The sequence below is a fragment of the Microtus oregoni genome, unplaced genomic scaffold, assembly GCF_018167655.1.
Source record: "Microtus oregoni isolate MIOR12 unplaced genomic scaffold, Mior012 000056F_ref0000123, whole genome shotgun sequence".
Classification (NCBI taxonomy): Eukaryota; Metazoa; Chordata; class Mammalia; order Rodentia; family Cricetidae; genus Microtus; species Microtus oregoni.
In genome coordinates, this window is record NW_024543832.1 from 4970876 (window position 1) to 4987278 (window position 16403).

General features: G+C 45.5%; 1 protein-coding gene and 1 long non-coding RNA gene across 3 annotated transcripts in view; both read left to right on the forward strand.

The window, feature by feature from the left end:
- The first annotated feature begins 4529 nt into the window (after positions 1–4529).
- LOC121438438 lies at positions 4530–7338 on the forward strand. Its single transcript, XR_005973096.1, has 3 exons — positions 4530–4560; positions 5882–6012; positions 7083–7338. It is a non-coding gene; the product is annotated as an uncharacterized LOC121438438 (long non-coding RNA).
- Positions 7339–11831: 4493 nt separating this feature from the next.
- Rapgef5 (Rap guanine nucleotide exchange factor 5) overlaps positions 11832–16403 on the forward strand; it is a 253743-nt gene continuing 249171 nt past the window's right edge. For both annotated transcript variants that reach the window (XM_041638782.1, XM_041638784.1), the window contains exon 1: positions 11832–12970. In XM_041638782.1, coding sequence (XP_041494716.1) covers positions 12626–12970 — 345 coding nt within the window. In that variant the 5' untranslated portion in view covers positions 11832–12625. The remainder of the gene's footprint in view (positions 12971–16403) is intronic.

Genomic DNA, 16403 nt, shown 5'->3' on the forward strand with positions numbered 1-16403 from the left:
AGACCCTAAGCAGTACTGGAGAGGGTACCTGAAATGGCCTTGCCCTGTAGTCAGATTGAGGACTGTTTTAAATGTTACCATAGAATCTTCATCCAGCAACTGATGGAAGCAGATGCAGAGATTCACAGTGAAGCATTGGACTGAGCTCCCAAACTCCAGCTGAAGAAAGGGAATAATGAGAATACAAGCAAAGAGGTCAAGACCATGATGGTAACACCCACTGAAACAGCCTACCTGAGCTAATAAAAGTCTACCAACTCTGGCCTGACTGCAAGGGAATCAGCATAGGACTAAACTAGGCTCTCTGAATGTGGATGAAAGTTGTATGGCTGTGGCAGACTGCAGGGCCACTGGCAGTGAGAACAGGATTTATTCCTACTGCTTGTTCTGGCTTTTTGGAACCCATTCTCCCAGGAGGGATACCTTGCTCAGCCTAGATATAGTGGTGAGGGCATTGGTCCTGCCTGAAAGAAATGTTCTAGACTTTGTTGACCCCTCATGGGAAGTCTTAACCTCTCTGAGAAGTGGATGGGGGGTTGGTATGGGGACTGGGGGAGGGGTGAAGGTGGAAAAGCTGAAGGAGGGGAGGGAGTTGGAACTGGATTTGTCATGTAAAATGAGAAAAAATAGTATTTTCTTTTAAATAAATTTAAAAAGAAACCCATCACAGGTCTCTAATAACATGGCAACACCATCCCTACCAGCCAGTCACTAGGAACTATCACAGGTCTCTGGTAACACGGCATCACCTTCCTGATTGCCTCTTCCCTTTTCTTGGAAAACCTCCTCTGCCTTAGATCAACAGAGGCAACACTGAAATTGAACATGAAGTAGCCTCCTGAAAATGCATTTTTCTCTGCTTTCCCCCAGGCTGTTCACATCCACCCCAGTGCTGATTGTCCCTCCAGTGTATTTTTAGGATAAAGAGAGCTGTTGACTTCCCGTTGTTTGGACACGCAGAGTCTAATTTCTTCTGTTTTCAGATTCTGTTTTTCAGCGGTGGTGGGAACCTCTTTAGACATCCTCTGAGATGAGAAGCGATACACCCACAACAAAGGCCTCTGTGTAGATGGAGCAACTTACAGCTGTTTTCTGCTTCATCTCTACGTGCTCCATCCCTGTCCCGATGCTATAGGCCTTACAGATACTATAGATTTCCTTATTGGATTGCCTGTTTTGAAAACCTGATGAAGCTCATGTCTCTCTCACCTGAAAAAAAAAAATCACATGCCTTTTTTTTTTTTAACATAACTTCAGGATTTCCCAACTATTTGAAGCTCATGCTCTGGAGTATGGAGCGAATGAGGAAAATAATCACTAATATGCTTATATTCCTGACTGTGCCAGCATAATTATATATAATATGTATTATATATCTTCTTAAATAATTGTAGTTCCTAGTCTACCTTTATTTTTTTTTTCAAACAAGGCACAGAAGTCAAAGATAATGCTCCATTCAACTTCATACCTGGATAAAGGCAGAGGGAAAACTGACTCCAGCCAGACTGGCCCCAAGTGATGCTTCTGTGAGGTTAGACCTCCTAAGGGGAGGTGCCGAGGAAGGCACAGGTGAGGTAACACATAGCAAGCTTCCCAAACTTTCCTGTTGTTCTTGCTCTCCCCGATTTATTTTATCTTCTTTTCTAAGGTCTACATTGTAAATAAAGACCTAAAATTATCTTGTCCATGTATTTTGAGGAAGAGAACTGAAAGTTTGCAAACACTAAGCTTTGTTGGCCTTCTGAGTTTCCTGCTTAAGCAGGCGTCTGCCTCTGTTGCTGTCACAAATGGTCTTTGAGAGAAGGCTTCAAATCTACCTACTGCAAAAGGGTAAGTACTCTCAGTTTTGATTGGACCTGTACAGTCAGAGTTTAGGGTAATGTTCATGGTACGGGAAAACCAAACTGTAAATAATGAGAGGTTTTTGCAATGCCCAGAAGTAGTGACAGTAGTCCCTAGGATGTTCACAGCCCAGAAGGATCATCATCAGCACTCACACAGTCCTGTGAGCTCTGGTCAACCATGGACTTGTCTCAGCCTGGAGAACTGAGTCAGAGTCTTTGGACTTTGACATTGATGGCTTTGATATTTTTCCAGCAATAAGCAGAAACTTTATGACTAACAGCTTGTCTCAGTTCTAAACAAATAGACATAAAAACAGGGTCTATAGCAAATTAAAAAGTTATTTAACACCTTGTTAAACCCTGGAATTAGGAATGGTCACCCCTCAGATGCTTTCCCAGGGGAGCCAGTGCTCAGGTGAGCACTGCTTTACAAGTTTTGAGAAAATTCTTTACTACGGCTCATAGCAATAAAACTTCAGTAAGTGAGGTTTATTTAGAAATAAACATTGACACAGGACTTAGTGTTTGCCAGGCTTGGTGTAAAGCTCACGAAAAAGACAGTAAATAGAAAGATTTCTAAAAACTCCCTTACGAAGTTTATGTGCTTGTAAAAATACATGCAACTTTCACGTTAATAGCCAACAGGCGTCTGTGCAGGAGGGTGCTTCTGTGTGGCTTGTGTGCAGGCGTGAGCTTCTGTGTTGTGAAGTGTTTCATTGTGGCTTGTGTGTAGGCGTGAGCTTCTGTGTTGTGAAGTGTTTCATTGTGGCTTGTGTGCAGGCGTGGGCTTCTGTGTTGTGAAGTGTTTCGTTGTGGCTTGTGTGCAGGAGTGGGCTTCTGTGTTGTGAAGTGTTTCGTTGTGGCTTGTGTGCAGGAGTGGGCTTCTGTGTTGTGAAGTGTTTCGTTGTGGCTTGTGTGCAGGCGTGGGCTTCTGTGTTGTGAAGTGTTTCGTTGTGGCTTGTGTGCAGGCGTGGGCTTCTGTGTTGTGAAGTGTTTCATTGTGGCTTGTGTGCAGGCGTGAGCTTCTGTGTTGTGAAGTGTTTCGTTGTGGCTTGTGTGCAGGAGTGGGCTTCTGTGTTGTGAAGTGTTTCGTTGTGGCTTGTGTGCAGGAGTGGGCTTCTGTGTTGTGAAGTGTTTCATTGTGGCTTGTGTGCAGGCGTGAGCTTCTGTGTTGTGAAGTGTTTCGTTGTGGCTTGTGTGCAGGAGTGGGCTTCTGTGTTGTGAAGTGTGTTTCACCGTTTTGATTAGCTAGGCCCTGTGGGATCTTTGATCCCCACCACTTCTGAACACAGGCAAGGTTAAGACCTATTAGCAACTGGCGTTCGTGCATATCCTTCCCGTATACAGGCGTCTTCACGGCACTGTTGACTTCAGCCCTTAAAACCATCTGCACACTGCCTTTTATTACCCTTACTTTATAGACAAGGAAATGGGCAAAGAGGTGGAGTCCTGGGCTAAGGTCAAAGAGTTAATACCTCACTTATGGGAGCCTTGACCCAGGTATCTTGATTCCATGATTCAGGATTACTTTGCTCCTCACAGTTGGGTTTGGAATTGGGGCCAGGACAGGAAGCACTCTTCCTGGGCAGCTGGCAGTAAAGAAGGTCTTCAGGAATAACCTGTCTGCAGGTTTGGGCTTTGCCTAGAGCAGGAAGCAAGGTTGGTAGAAATCCTAACCCCACACAGTTTGTCTATCAGGTTATGCAACTTCCTCAAGCTCCCGGGTTTAAAACAGAAGAGCTCCAGCCACAGGGAGACCAAGTGCAGCGCCAGCCGTGGCTTAGGGGGTTCCACATCTTGCATGTTTTGTTTAATCATCCCAACAGCCAGACAGCACTATTCTGTAGAACAGGACATAGACAAGAAACTGAGTTCGAAGAGAGCCCAAATACATACAGACGTGTGGTTAGAGAGCAGAAGTTTCTGGACTTGAAAGGAGGCCCCCCTGACGCCATTCTGTCCCCTCCCATTTGTATTGCAGTTTCTTGAGGGGGCCTGAGCAGTGGTGATGAACAGGGGCATATTAAATAAGCCAATTGTAAATTAACATACAAATATTATATGAAAAAACAATGTTTTCAAAAATAAAACCAAGTTTAGTGAATACAGTGACAATTTTTCTAATGCCTGGATGAATCTCATATCTGTTCCTCCATCTGTTGCAACATCCCATATCAGTGGCCTCTGAGAAGCACCTCACAAACTCATGAGAAAAGGAGGGCAAAGTGGAAGATGACCTTTTAGTATAACAAGGAAATGATTGAGGGCTGGGAGTATAGTTCAGAGGGGTGGAGCAATTACCTTGGATTGTGCTAGGTGCTAGGTTTGCCCTCTAGCATTGTTAAAGGAAAAAAAAAATCATAGAAGAAAGGGGATTGGTGATTGCTTTTTCTCTTCCCTTCCTCCTTCCTTCCTTCCTTCCTTCCCTTCCTCCCCTCCTTTTTTCCTATTGGGTAGCTGTGTACTAGTCATAGTTGATGAATGAAGGTCAGAGGACAATTTGAAGTTGGTTCTCTCTCTCTCCATCAGGTAGGTTCCTGGGATCAGATTCAGATCATCAGGTTTAGAAGCAAGCATCTCTATCCACTGAGTTATATTGTCAGCCTAGTGTTATTTTTTAAAGACTCACTCAGAGTCCTTCAAAATGTCATGAACAACCATAATTGCTTAGATCATACAGAGACTCCTGAACTATAGCCACTTCCTGTGCACCAAGGTTAGTGAAATTACTGTATCTTTGATTAGAAACAATGTCACGGGTCAGCTAGTTCAGTCCTCCAGCCGATGAAACACAACCCTATTGAGCCCACTGTAATCTCCCCATTTGACAAGTACAGCAGCCATACTTGGTTTAATGGACAGAAAAAAAATTTTCTATGTTGAGTCAGTGCTCTTTTTCTGTAGGGACTACTGGTCTTAGCTCTGTATAGGGTGACTTTAGTGATCTTTCATGCTATTCCTAATATCTGAAAACCACTCCCTTGGGTGCTGGTATCTCTTCCAGCTAAAAAGCTTGAAGACCACTGTCCTCTGGTCCAAATTTTATTTCTTTTTATCAGGCTCTTCAAAAGTCAATTGAGCTCATATAAAATTCCAATATCATCAGAGATAGGTTTGATCAGGACTTATTCTATGCCTAGCTTTGGTTAATGTTTACAGATGCTTAACTTTAACTAATAGGAAGCTGCACACAGAGGTGCCCACTTATCTACAGGGAATATGTTCCTGGATCGCCAGTAGATATCTGAAACTATGGATATTACAAATCCTATGTATATAAATTTTCCTATGATAAACAATAGAGTAGGCACAGGAAGAGAGTGATAGCAATATAGGCCATTTCAATGTGTCGAGTAAAATAAGAATTCCGTGAACACAAGCTCGATGGTGCAGCAATAGTTCAGTTGGTAGCCAAGAACCCTACCTGGGTCGGTCACTTTTCTTCACAGTGACAAAACACCTAAATGAATCAACTTAAAGGAGGAAGGGAGTGTTTTGACTTTTAGTGGTATGATTTTGGTTGACAACTAGCTGGTTCCGTTGTTTCTGGCTGTGATGAGGCAGAATATCATGGTGAGGAGAATCTCAAAAAAAAAAAAAAAAAAAAAAAGAGGAGGCTAATCTAATGGTGGCAGGGTCCAGAGAGGACAGGGGGGAGGGATACAAACAGACAGACAGACAGACAGACAGAGACTACCTCTGATCAGAGAGGACTTACAGCCCATTTAATATGCGACTCATTTGTAGATCATCAACCCATTGATGAAGCTATTGGCCTCACAGTCTGGTCTTTCCGTACTGTTGCTCGCTGGGAGCAAGGCTTCAGAAAGGCCCTTTTGATGGGGACACTTCATCTGCAAACCATAGGAGGTGTTAGATGTCCACTCCGCGGCTACTGGGGAGCAGAGTGGCCCTGCAGGGAGATCCAGCTAGAGTGGAAATGCAGCAGGACAGCATGACATTTCATCAGGATGCTCAGTGCATAATTTGATATTTGAAAACTCCTTATTCTGGGATTTACCATTTTATCTTTTCAGACCATGTAATTGCTGGTAGCGGAAACTGCGGAATGAAAACTGAGAAGAAAGGGTCTACTGCATTATCACGAGCACCATTTTTTTTTCTTCTGGTGCTGGCAATCAAATCCTGGGCTTGGCACATACAATAGGTAACTGATCGATCACTGAACCACATTCTCACTCTTTCCTTGGGTTTATTAAGACAAACTTTTACTATACAGCTCAGGCTGGCCTGAAACTCATGATCCTCCTGCCTCAGCCTCCTGGGTGCTGGCATTACAGACGTACCACACCATGCCTACTCTATTATTAAATTTGGGGAACAAAGTACGGTGGCATATATCTGTGTCCTAGTATTTGGGGAGCTAAGGCAGGAGGATTGATGCCCAGCTTGAGGCTAGCCTGGCCTATATAGTGAGTTCAACGCCATTTTCCCCGCATGCGCACACACAGACAGAGATGGAGAGAAAGAGAGGGACTCTAGCGAACACAATAAATAAAAATAATACAAAATAAAAAGGTCTTTAATGTCTATGTGGCCTTGGACTTCCTGTCTCTCTTCCCATTTCTGGCTCTGCTTCTCCAGCAGGTCTTCTGTCTCTTCCCTTTTCCTCCTAGCAGACAGACGGGGCCACATGTGCAGTACTTTGAACTGTGCAGTCTTACAGACACGATCTCACAGACATTGCACACAGAATGCACCAATACAAAAAACATGGGGAGCACAGGAGCCACTTCTGTTAACTGGATTTTAGGGACTGGTCTTTTACATTTCATGCCTGGGATCTTGCAGCCTGTCTTGTTGGCTTCCCAGGGTTTTGCATCTCTCTATGCTAAGGCACTTTATATACTGATGCTAAAATCATCTTCCTTCCCTTCTGATCTGAGCATGCTACCATCTGGAGTCCATTTATAGTCTCCCATCACCCTCGGGGTGATGTATTTTCTCACAGCCTTAGAGAGTCCGCATCTGCTGAGACCTCTGTATTGTCTTCCTTCACTTAAGGCAGCAGTGTAGGCAAATATCAGTGTTTTCTGGAGGAGGGGTTAGCCCCAAAAGGGAACACTAGAGAAGGCTGTTAAGAGGAAGTGTGCTTTGGCATGTGTAAGGATGTGTGGATTTCCGTAAGCAGAGAGGAGAGAGCAGGACAGGGCTGGCCTGGATGGGGAGCTGCCTGGTGCTTACACTAATTCTTTCACTGTTCTCTTGTCATCCCAGGCATTTGGTCATGCAGGATATTTGTTCCTTTATTTATCTGTTGTTGCAAAAATGCCTACATACCGAAGAGGGCCTGATGACTCTGAATACTTAAAAAGTTTCTAGGGTGACAGTCACACGCAGTGTACAGAAAGGCACAGAGTGATTTTGTTTCAAGACTCTCAGTACAACGACTAGAAGATGAACTTATGTAGATGAACATCCTCACTCTCTTTGACTGGAGCCACGGATGCAAATAGGACATGGAAATGTTATCACCCCTTAGGGGAATATTTGCATGACGCATAATACATGATGCACTTCAAAAATAACAGTGCTGTACCACACAGGTTCGTCATGAGCAGTGTGAGGGCAGATCATTCTATTTGTGAATCTTGAAATAAAGTAAGCCTAACATTTTAGATCTGGAACATGCTTCGTTATTTTGCTACATTTCTCCCAATTGCATATTCATTCCCTAAAAAACACAAAAATAGCTTGAGTATCGAGTACACACATGGTTGTCTCTGGCATTCTCGGTAAGGCAGGCAGTCTGGGAAAGGAATTTGGTGTGAAGTAGTCTGTCTTCTGATCATCTACCCATTCGGCTTTGATCCTCAGAGAGGTCAGGCTCAGATTTGTCTATTTTGATCATTGCATGCTGGGATGCTGGCCTAGATGAGTAAAAAGAGAAATTATATAGGTTTGTTTCTGAAAACTGATAAAACAATATAAGATATTTCGGTGAGGCCAATTTCAAAATTGGCTATGTAAGAAGGATTGTACCACAAAGAAGACATTTCAAAGTCCTGGTAACTGTGATGTTAGAGGAGCCAGGAGCCTGACAGGCATTGTGCCCAATGACAAGCAGGTTGACAAGGGACAATGTGGGACACAAAGGAAGACACATGTATGCACGATGCTCTGGTATTTGTGGTAATTACACAGGACCATGTAATTAAATGAGGAAAAGCCAGGAGAATCACTATCCTGAGTTTCTTGCCACCAGGGATTCAAAGTCATCTGTGGTATGTTCTTTACAAACTGCCTGTCCCCACCACCCAGCTACCATGCCTTTGAACTCCGGCAAGCACAGCTCTCTAGTCCTTTTTCATAAGTCCCTCCATGCTGTCCTCTCATTGGCTGGGACACTCAGGTGTCCTTCTACCTAGCTAGTGTAACTGCTATATAAACTAAAGCTCACAAAACCAGTTTCCCCAATCTCTCTGACTTCTCTAAATACAGTGCCATTAAATTTTTGTTTGATTAGGCAACACACTTGCAACGTATGTATACAGATACATCTATATGCACAATTATACAGGAAAAATCTATCCTTTCTTTTTGGCCAATCCCAAGAATATTTTTCCTTTGGTGTAGGACTTGAACCTAGGACTTTGCACACACCAGATAAACTGGTGCACTGACTTGTGACCTTAGCTTTTGGCTTTTTTTTTTTTGAGACAGAGTGTTACTATTATCTCAGGCTGTCTTTGAGATTATAATCCTTCTTCCTAATCAGCTGGAATTACAGACATGTGCCGCCATACCAGGCAAAACATTTCTATAGTTTCTCTATACAAGTCCCTCCTTCAATGCAATGCCCTCATTTTAATCACACGCTATTTTGACCATGTGTTTGGTCATGTATAGGTATGAAATAAATACCTCTATATTTAGGGCTCAATACAATTTATTCTTTTACTTCATTGTTCAGTGGTTGATGGCACTCAGCTGGGTTTCTCATTTGGTTGCCCTCAAGTGCTGGACTAGCCTGGGCTGGACATTCTAAATGGCTTAAGGATAGTCTACAATTGATAATATTATTTCACGGAACTCAGCTGCTGGAACCCTCCCACGCAGGGGTTTTCTACATGCCGTGGGCTCCTCACAGCAAGGGAGTTGGCTTCTAAGTGGGCACATACTGAGAACCAGTGTTCTGAGATAGCAGGAAGCAGAAGCTGCCTGGCCAATAATGGCTCTTTACAGAACTTGTGAAATCATCTCTGAGAACGCAATGGGCCAAAGCATCCCCAAGCCTATTCAGATGGAGGGAGGTAGAGAAACAAACCCACGGGACAGTGTGAAGGTCCTACTACAAACCTGGGGCACCAGGAGACACGCATGGTCACCTTCACGAAATACAGCCTGCACCACCTTGTGGAGCGACTCTGCATCCTCTTTTTCTGTTGTTCCACTTAACACCTCAGCTGATTTTGTTCCATCCCCATAACAGTTCAGCCTTCATAATGGTACAGAGAGTTCACTGTCAGGGCCACCTTCCAGCGCTCCAATTTCTGTTGGCTATCAAAAACCTGTCTAATTTGTGACCGCACAACAGGCATTTCCACAAGTGTAGTGTTGATAATGTCATTTCCAAAGTAAAATCACCAGCTCTGTACCTCAGCCTTTAGAAAAAGTGATAAAATGCTGACCAATGGTCTTGTTTGAGTGTTGTTGGGTTTGTACACAGGACCTACAGCTTTTAAGGTTTCAATAGTACAAAATCAGACTTTACATTAAAAACCCTGATGAAGTCTCTATGTGAAAAACTGAGTTCTTATAGATGGAGGTATTTAATTATTCAATAAATGTGTTCTACTGCTAAACATACTAAACAAATGAAAGAAAACCTGCGGTTATAGGATGTGATTCTAGTTTCAGAGAGGCAGCAAGAGACTAAATCTGTATAAAGTGCAAAGTGGCTCTGTAGAATGTTGGATGGCAACAAGCTCTATGAAAGGCAGGGAAAGGGCTGTTTTATATCACGTAGTCACGAAAGGCCTCATTGAGACGGTGACATGGGAATGGAAGAAATGAAATGATCTGGGCTAGAGAAATGTGGATGTCCAGGATGGTACCATATTGGATAGCCAGTAGCCATATGCTGTTACCCAAATTTATGTAATTTAAATGAAATAAAATTTAAAATTTAGTTCTTTGGTCACACTTGCCACGTTTCAAGCGCTCCGTAACCACAGTTTCAAAGGACTGGGAACACAGATCCAGAATCCCTTTTGGTGCCCAGAGCATCAAGTGCTGTGGGATGGCATTGCAGGAGGATGATGTTTCCGGCAGAAGGGACAAGGCAGGGAGATCAGAGTATTTATAGATTCCTGCTCTTCCTGGTAGATCATGTGTGTGTGTGCAAATGCACACCTATGTAGGTGCACATTCATGTGTCTGCATGCATGTGGACGTCAGAGGACAACGATGGATGTCAGTCCTCAGATATCTTCCATTCTTAACTTTTAAAAAAAAATACAGTGTCTCTTACTTGCCCGGAGCTTCCTGCTTTAGACAATGCTGGCTGGCCAGAAATCCCCAGGGATCTACTTATCCACCTTTCCAGCCCTGGCATCAAAAGATGGTGACAGTACGCCTATGCCCTGCTTTTTATTTATTTATTTTAAAATATGGGTTCTTAGGCTCTAACTGGCACCTTCTGCTTGCAGGGCAACCACCTTAGCAATCAAGCTATCTTCTCCACCCCCACTTTAGTGCTGAAGATACCTGGCTTTTATTATTATTACTTCAATCTGTACCAACTTCTCAAAGGTCCTGATTGATGCTGTGCTTTAGAAAATGCCATGTTAGAGTCTATGGAATCTGTGCCGTACATCTCAGACTCCTAGGTCTTCCACCGAAAACTGTGTGAGCTGGGCATGTGTGGTGCATACCTGTAATCCCAGCACTTGGAAGATAGAGAAAGGAGGGCCAGGAGTTCCACAATATCCTTGCTACAGAGGGTGCTCCAGGCAGATAGAGAAAGGAGGGCCAGCAGTTCCACGTTATCCTCTGCTACAGAGGGTGCTCCAGGCCAGTCTGGGATTCATGAGACTCTGTCTCAGAACAAAACAAACAAACAAACCCAAATGCTAGAGGAACGAAAGCTGCATGAACACGTGTGAAGACTGAGAATGTCAGCTTGAACACAGAACATATGTGCTATCTTTTGTAGCAGAGGGAGTTCATATATAATTCAAATGTTAATTCTAGGGAATGATATAGCAGGAGCATTCACAGATCAGAGGGAATGTTAATTCGAAGTGTCCAGGAGGGCTTCTTTGAACCACGTGCCAACCCCCTTCAGTTGGCATACATATCATGGGAAGTTTGAAGTAAGTGAGATCTGAGAACTCAGGTAAAAACTAAGTGCTCACTGGAGCTTAAGTATTTTAACACAATAATCAAGAGAGTTTGATGTGCTATATAGATGTGGACTTTTATTCTTGGATAAATCTATATTATAGACATTTGGAAACCATAACAGACTATAAAGTTCTTTACTGAGTCCTTCCCAGTAAACGTATATGGGTCAAGGTGACAAAATTTAAGCCCTCTGTGGTAAGTCACCTACACAAATTCCATTTTCCCTTCTTCATTATGCAATTATCCTCCTCTAGCAGGGCAAATTCTCCATGTCCAATAGGCTCTATGTGACAACACCTAGGAGGTTTTTTAAAATCACAATTTCAAATCTCCGTGCTTGAGGAGCACTCACTCCCTTGCCCTTCTGGCTAGCACCTTCTCCACTCAGCCTCAAGTGCAGACTTCCTTCCTGCTCTGGTTCCTGTTGCTCCTCTCAGGAGTTTTCCGAATTCACATTCACCTCGCTGTATGGGCACTACCTGATTTTTCTCCAGGTACTTTTCTACACCTGGCTGAAGTTCCCTTTCCTTAAGACAGAGATTACTGATCTCCCCCTTTCCCCACCTGGCCACATGTCCATGTACACTTGGCCAAGCATCCACTGCATGGGAGGCACAATAGTAACCCCGACTTCATATCCTTACTTGTTATTTTAAAAACTTCAAACGTGAACAAGCTTTTTCAACTCTTGTCAGTCATAGACAAAAAGCAGGTCCCAGGGTCGTAGTGCTGAGGGGTAAAAGGGCTTGTTTGAAGATCCACTGCCCTTGGGGTTGAGCGCCTTCCTGGAATGGTTTTCCACTCAGCGCTCCACAGTTCCTATCTTCTGGAATCATATAAGCAGTGATTCACACCGCACTAAGCCTTTGCAGTTTACCAAGCACATTCATCACACGCAGAAGGCTTCCAGGTAGGTCAGGTTCCAACACGTTAACAGAGATTCACCTTCGGGCCACCAGACTTGCACTACTTTGCTAAACACCATCAAAACCAACAGGTTTTCTCCGCTCACCCTTTCACGAGGAGCGTGCCTAGGGAGACCACCAAGAGGGCAATGCTGTCCCAGGAAGCATTTTGCATAGTCTGGCATAAGGACTCCACTCTGGGGATAGGCTGTGCAAAAAGCGCGGGAGGGGGGAGGACCTCTTAACCTTTTGGATCTTAGTCCAGGGCAGTCCTGGCTGGGGGCAAAGGGACTTTTTAATCTCCGGAGGCAGGGGGCCGGGAGGAAGATTCTGGGAAAGACGCACCTGTGCAGGCGCTGTACCCAGGGCGCTCGGGGGCCTCTTCCGCAGGCGGTGGGAGTGTCCGGGCCGCCCAGAGGTGAGCTGCGGGGCGGGGCGGGGCGGGGAGCACCTGGGCGGGGCCGGGGCGGTGCGCGGGGCCGAGGCTCCGGGGCCGGGCGCGCGCCAATGGGCAGCGGTAGGCATCGCGTCCCGCGCCCGAGCCGCAGTCGCGCCCTCTTGCTGCCTGGCGAAGGCGCGGAGGCGAGCGCGGGGGAGAGCAGCCACCGGCGCCGCTGCCGCCGTCAGGGCATCAGGATGGCCGTGGGCTCTGTCAAGATGCAGCCACCGTGCGAGAGCCCGGCGCTGGCCTCAGCGGCCCCGGCCGATGGCCCCCTGCGCCGCAGCCCGAGCGCCCGGGAGCCCGAGCGCGAGCCGCCCGCCGCGTCTCTGCGGCCGCGCCTGCGAGACCTGCCTGCGCTGCTGCGGAGCGGGCTCACGCTGCGGAGGAAGCGGAACGCCGCCGGGGCCCGGGTGAGTGGCCCGGGAGCGCACGTGGAGCCGTCGGCCGCCCTGCGGGGCCGCGACGCCGCGCTCTGGAAGTTGGGGAGATGGCGGGACTCCACTGGAGAGGCCCCGGAAGAGCGAGGTTAGGGGGCGCCCTTCGGAGCAGCGCCGGTCACCCTTCTCCCCAGATGCACCTGACCGAACCTAGTGGCACCCGGGCATCACCGGAAGAAGGGTTGTTTGCTGCCTCTGAGGGGAAGCTGCAGGTGTCCCTTGACTGAGTCAATCAGCCCCGTCCATCAGCAAGTCTCAGGGCCCCCGCCGGTCCCGTTTGCAGGTGGCTGGTAACGTGCGTGCTTGTTTTGGAAGGCTCCTAGCAATGTCTGGGCTTTGGGACTACCCTGGCAGCCTCCACTGCCGAGGCGGAGACTTAGGAGTTGGAAGAGCTTGGGTGAGCTTCCAGCTCCCGGGTTCTGGCCCCGACAGCACTCAGTACTCCGGGACGCCCCCTGGAGTGGGAGAGTGTAGGACCCTCGGGAATCTCAAATGTCAACTTCCTGATGGTGTGTGCTGATAGGACTTCCTGGTGAAGGAGCATTCCTTGTCTTCTAAATCTCACGACCTGAGCGGGTCAGGCATGCTTTCTCTGTTAAAAGGAGGGACTGCTTGTCATCCTAGAGATCCTGAAGCCACTCAGGATGAACGAATAGGTCTTCAAGACACCAATAGACTCTCAGACTTTCCTACCTAGGTACTGCCTACTCATTAAAAAATTCTTGACCATTATGTAGCATTCACTGAGAAGTTGGAACAATGTAGATGTTTTTGACTAGAAGTCTTAGCTGTCCGCGTTGAAAGGAGATCATAGTTAGAGACTCGCGGCTTCTGTGACATTGGTTTGTTCCAGAAACTTGAGTGTTGTGGAAAAGGTGTGCGTTGTTGCGGCTTTCTGTGGATGTGGATGGGAAAGGATCCGAAATGACACAGGTCTGCTTCTCTAGGCTGTAGTCTCCCTTCCTAGGCATTTTCTTAAAGGGTTGTTCTTAGGATTCCTTCATGCAATTAGAAAATTTTTAAGTTTCAGAGTTGCCCACACAGTAATCTTGATTATGTGGCATATAGGATGTTTGTAAAGAAAGCCAGGAAGTATGGCCTCAAGATATGGTGGCTAAATAAACACAAGATCCAGAGTTAAAGACATTGCAGGAATCGAGGGGAAAGTAGGTCAAAATGTGTTCCTATTATCCTTGACAGTTGCTTTTGCATGACACAAAATACTGAAGCCACTAGGGCAGCTGGGTAATCTGTGACAGGAATTGCCCAGGTCTCTGCATAAATCTGACTTCAGTGTTCTACTCCCAACTCCAGTTTCTTGCTTCCTGGGATGATGATGTGTGCCTTGTTACTTTGTGCAACTGATCTTTGTTTTCCAGGCTACTCAGCATGCCAGCCCTTATTATTTCATTATACGAACTTTAACGACTCTAATTTGATTATGGCACATAGTATTAGTTCTTTGCAAGCTTAAATGAATGTCTCTCTTTAATTGGGAGAAGATTGTCAAGTTTTTCAGTGTTGCCAACTCACACTTTCCAACAATTTTACCCTTCTCCTGCTCTGGAGGAGACTGCTTTTAGTATCTTTCAGTTGCTGTGAAATACCACGACCAAAAGCAGCTCTGGTGAGAGCTGGTGAGCTCTCTGGTGAGCTCTTGTAGCTTCCCACCCATCAACAGGGAGGAACTCAACAGGAACTGAAGCAGAGCCCATGGAGTAGTGTTGCCTACTGGCTTGCACCATGGCTTGTTCAGCCTGCCCAGTGGTATCACTGCTAAGAGTGGTCAGGGTCTTCCCACATCAATCACTAAATTAAGACAATGCCCTACAGACTCGCCTTCAGGCTATCTGATGGGGACATGTTCTCAACTGGAAGTCCTCTTCCCAGCTGACTAGAGCTAGTGTCAAGTTGAAAACCACCGACTAGGACAGCTATTGTTGTGATTTTTGGAGCCATCACCAAAGGGAACGGAAGGAGTTTGAAAGAAGGAAAAACAGTGAAATCATGTGTTTCTGTGTGAGGCAGCTGAAGCCACTGTAAGAAAATGCCAGACTGGGTGACTTCAAGAGACGTTGATTTTTCTCACAGTTTTGAAAGCTGGCAAAACCAAGCTCAGTGTTCACGCTGATTTTGTTTCTGCACAGGATTTGCCTTGCAGGGGGCTATTTTCTTCTACCCGTTCCTGGGGCCTTTCTTTAGCAGGGTGAAAGAAAGGCTGATATATTATTTGGCCACTAAAGGGAGGACCCTGATAAAAGGTCACTAATCTTATCATGAGGGCCCTACCCTCACAACCAAACATGATCTAAATACTGCCAGTTTCCGTTGCATTTTCCCCAATTTCCATCACAACATGAAAATTGTATGGAAGACATAATAGGCTATAGTAGGGGGTTGAGAGGAAGAGACAAACAGTAAAATATATCCACGCTGGTTGGCAGGTGGTGGGCATCTGAGGTTAACTGGGTGGCCCCCTTGGTTAGGACACTGATGTTAATAATGTAACGACATCATGGCTCACAGTCTTTAGAGAACCGTGAGGCTATTCCTCCAGATTGGAGCTGAATGATCTCAGTTAATAAAGGTTCACTGGGAACAAAGCAGCTCTAAGCATTGCATAGTGGGTAAAGAGTTCGGATCACACTAAGATCTGATTTAGTAGTATGTGTTGTCCATGCTGTCTTAGACGTCCACAAATCTGGCAATCCAACACCATCTCAGCTCTCTGTGAACTGTGCTGCTCTGCCCAGGTATACTGCAGACTATCTCCGGGACAGATTAACCTGTCATTTGGTTAATACAGCACCACGCCTTGGTTCCTCGGTTCAGTCATTTCTAATAGTATTGGATTCACTGTGCATTGATGAAAGAGACTTTGCATGTCTTTTGGACCAAGTAGAACAAAAGCTCAGCTTTGCTTTTAGGGAAATCTATTGTCACCTTTTAAATATCAGTGGCAACACGTGGTGCTCTGGAGTCCCACACACTATCTCATCAAGCTTTTAAATAGAGTTGTGTAATAAACCCCAAAGTGCCAGCAATTAGTAACAGTTTTTACCAATCTTGTTTCATTTGTTTGTTCCTTCTGTGCATAAATGCGGTGTGTGTGTGTGTGTGTAAGGAGGTAAAATTTAAAGCAAACTTCTAAATTATCTTACAGAAGTTGCATCTTGCATCTCCGATAAGAACATTAAAGCCACCGTCACCCTCCTCTGAGCCAGCATGATGGCTTGTGCTTGTGACCAGAACACTCATCTGTCAGGACAGTTGCAAACTTTGGTTATAGAGTGAGCTCTGTACTTAAGTAGGAGCACAAAGAGTGTTCCTTCTTAAAACAAAATAAGGCAAACCAACAAGCAAAAACTCACAATTTAACGTTAACATTTCTTAGTATAACTGCTAT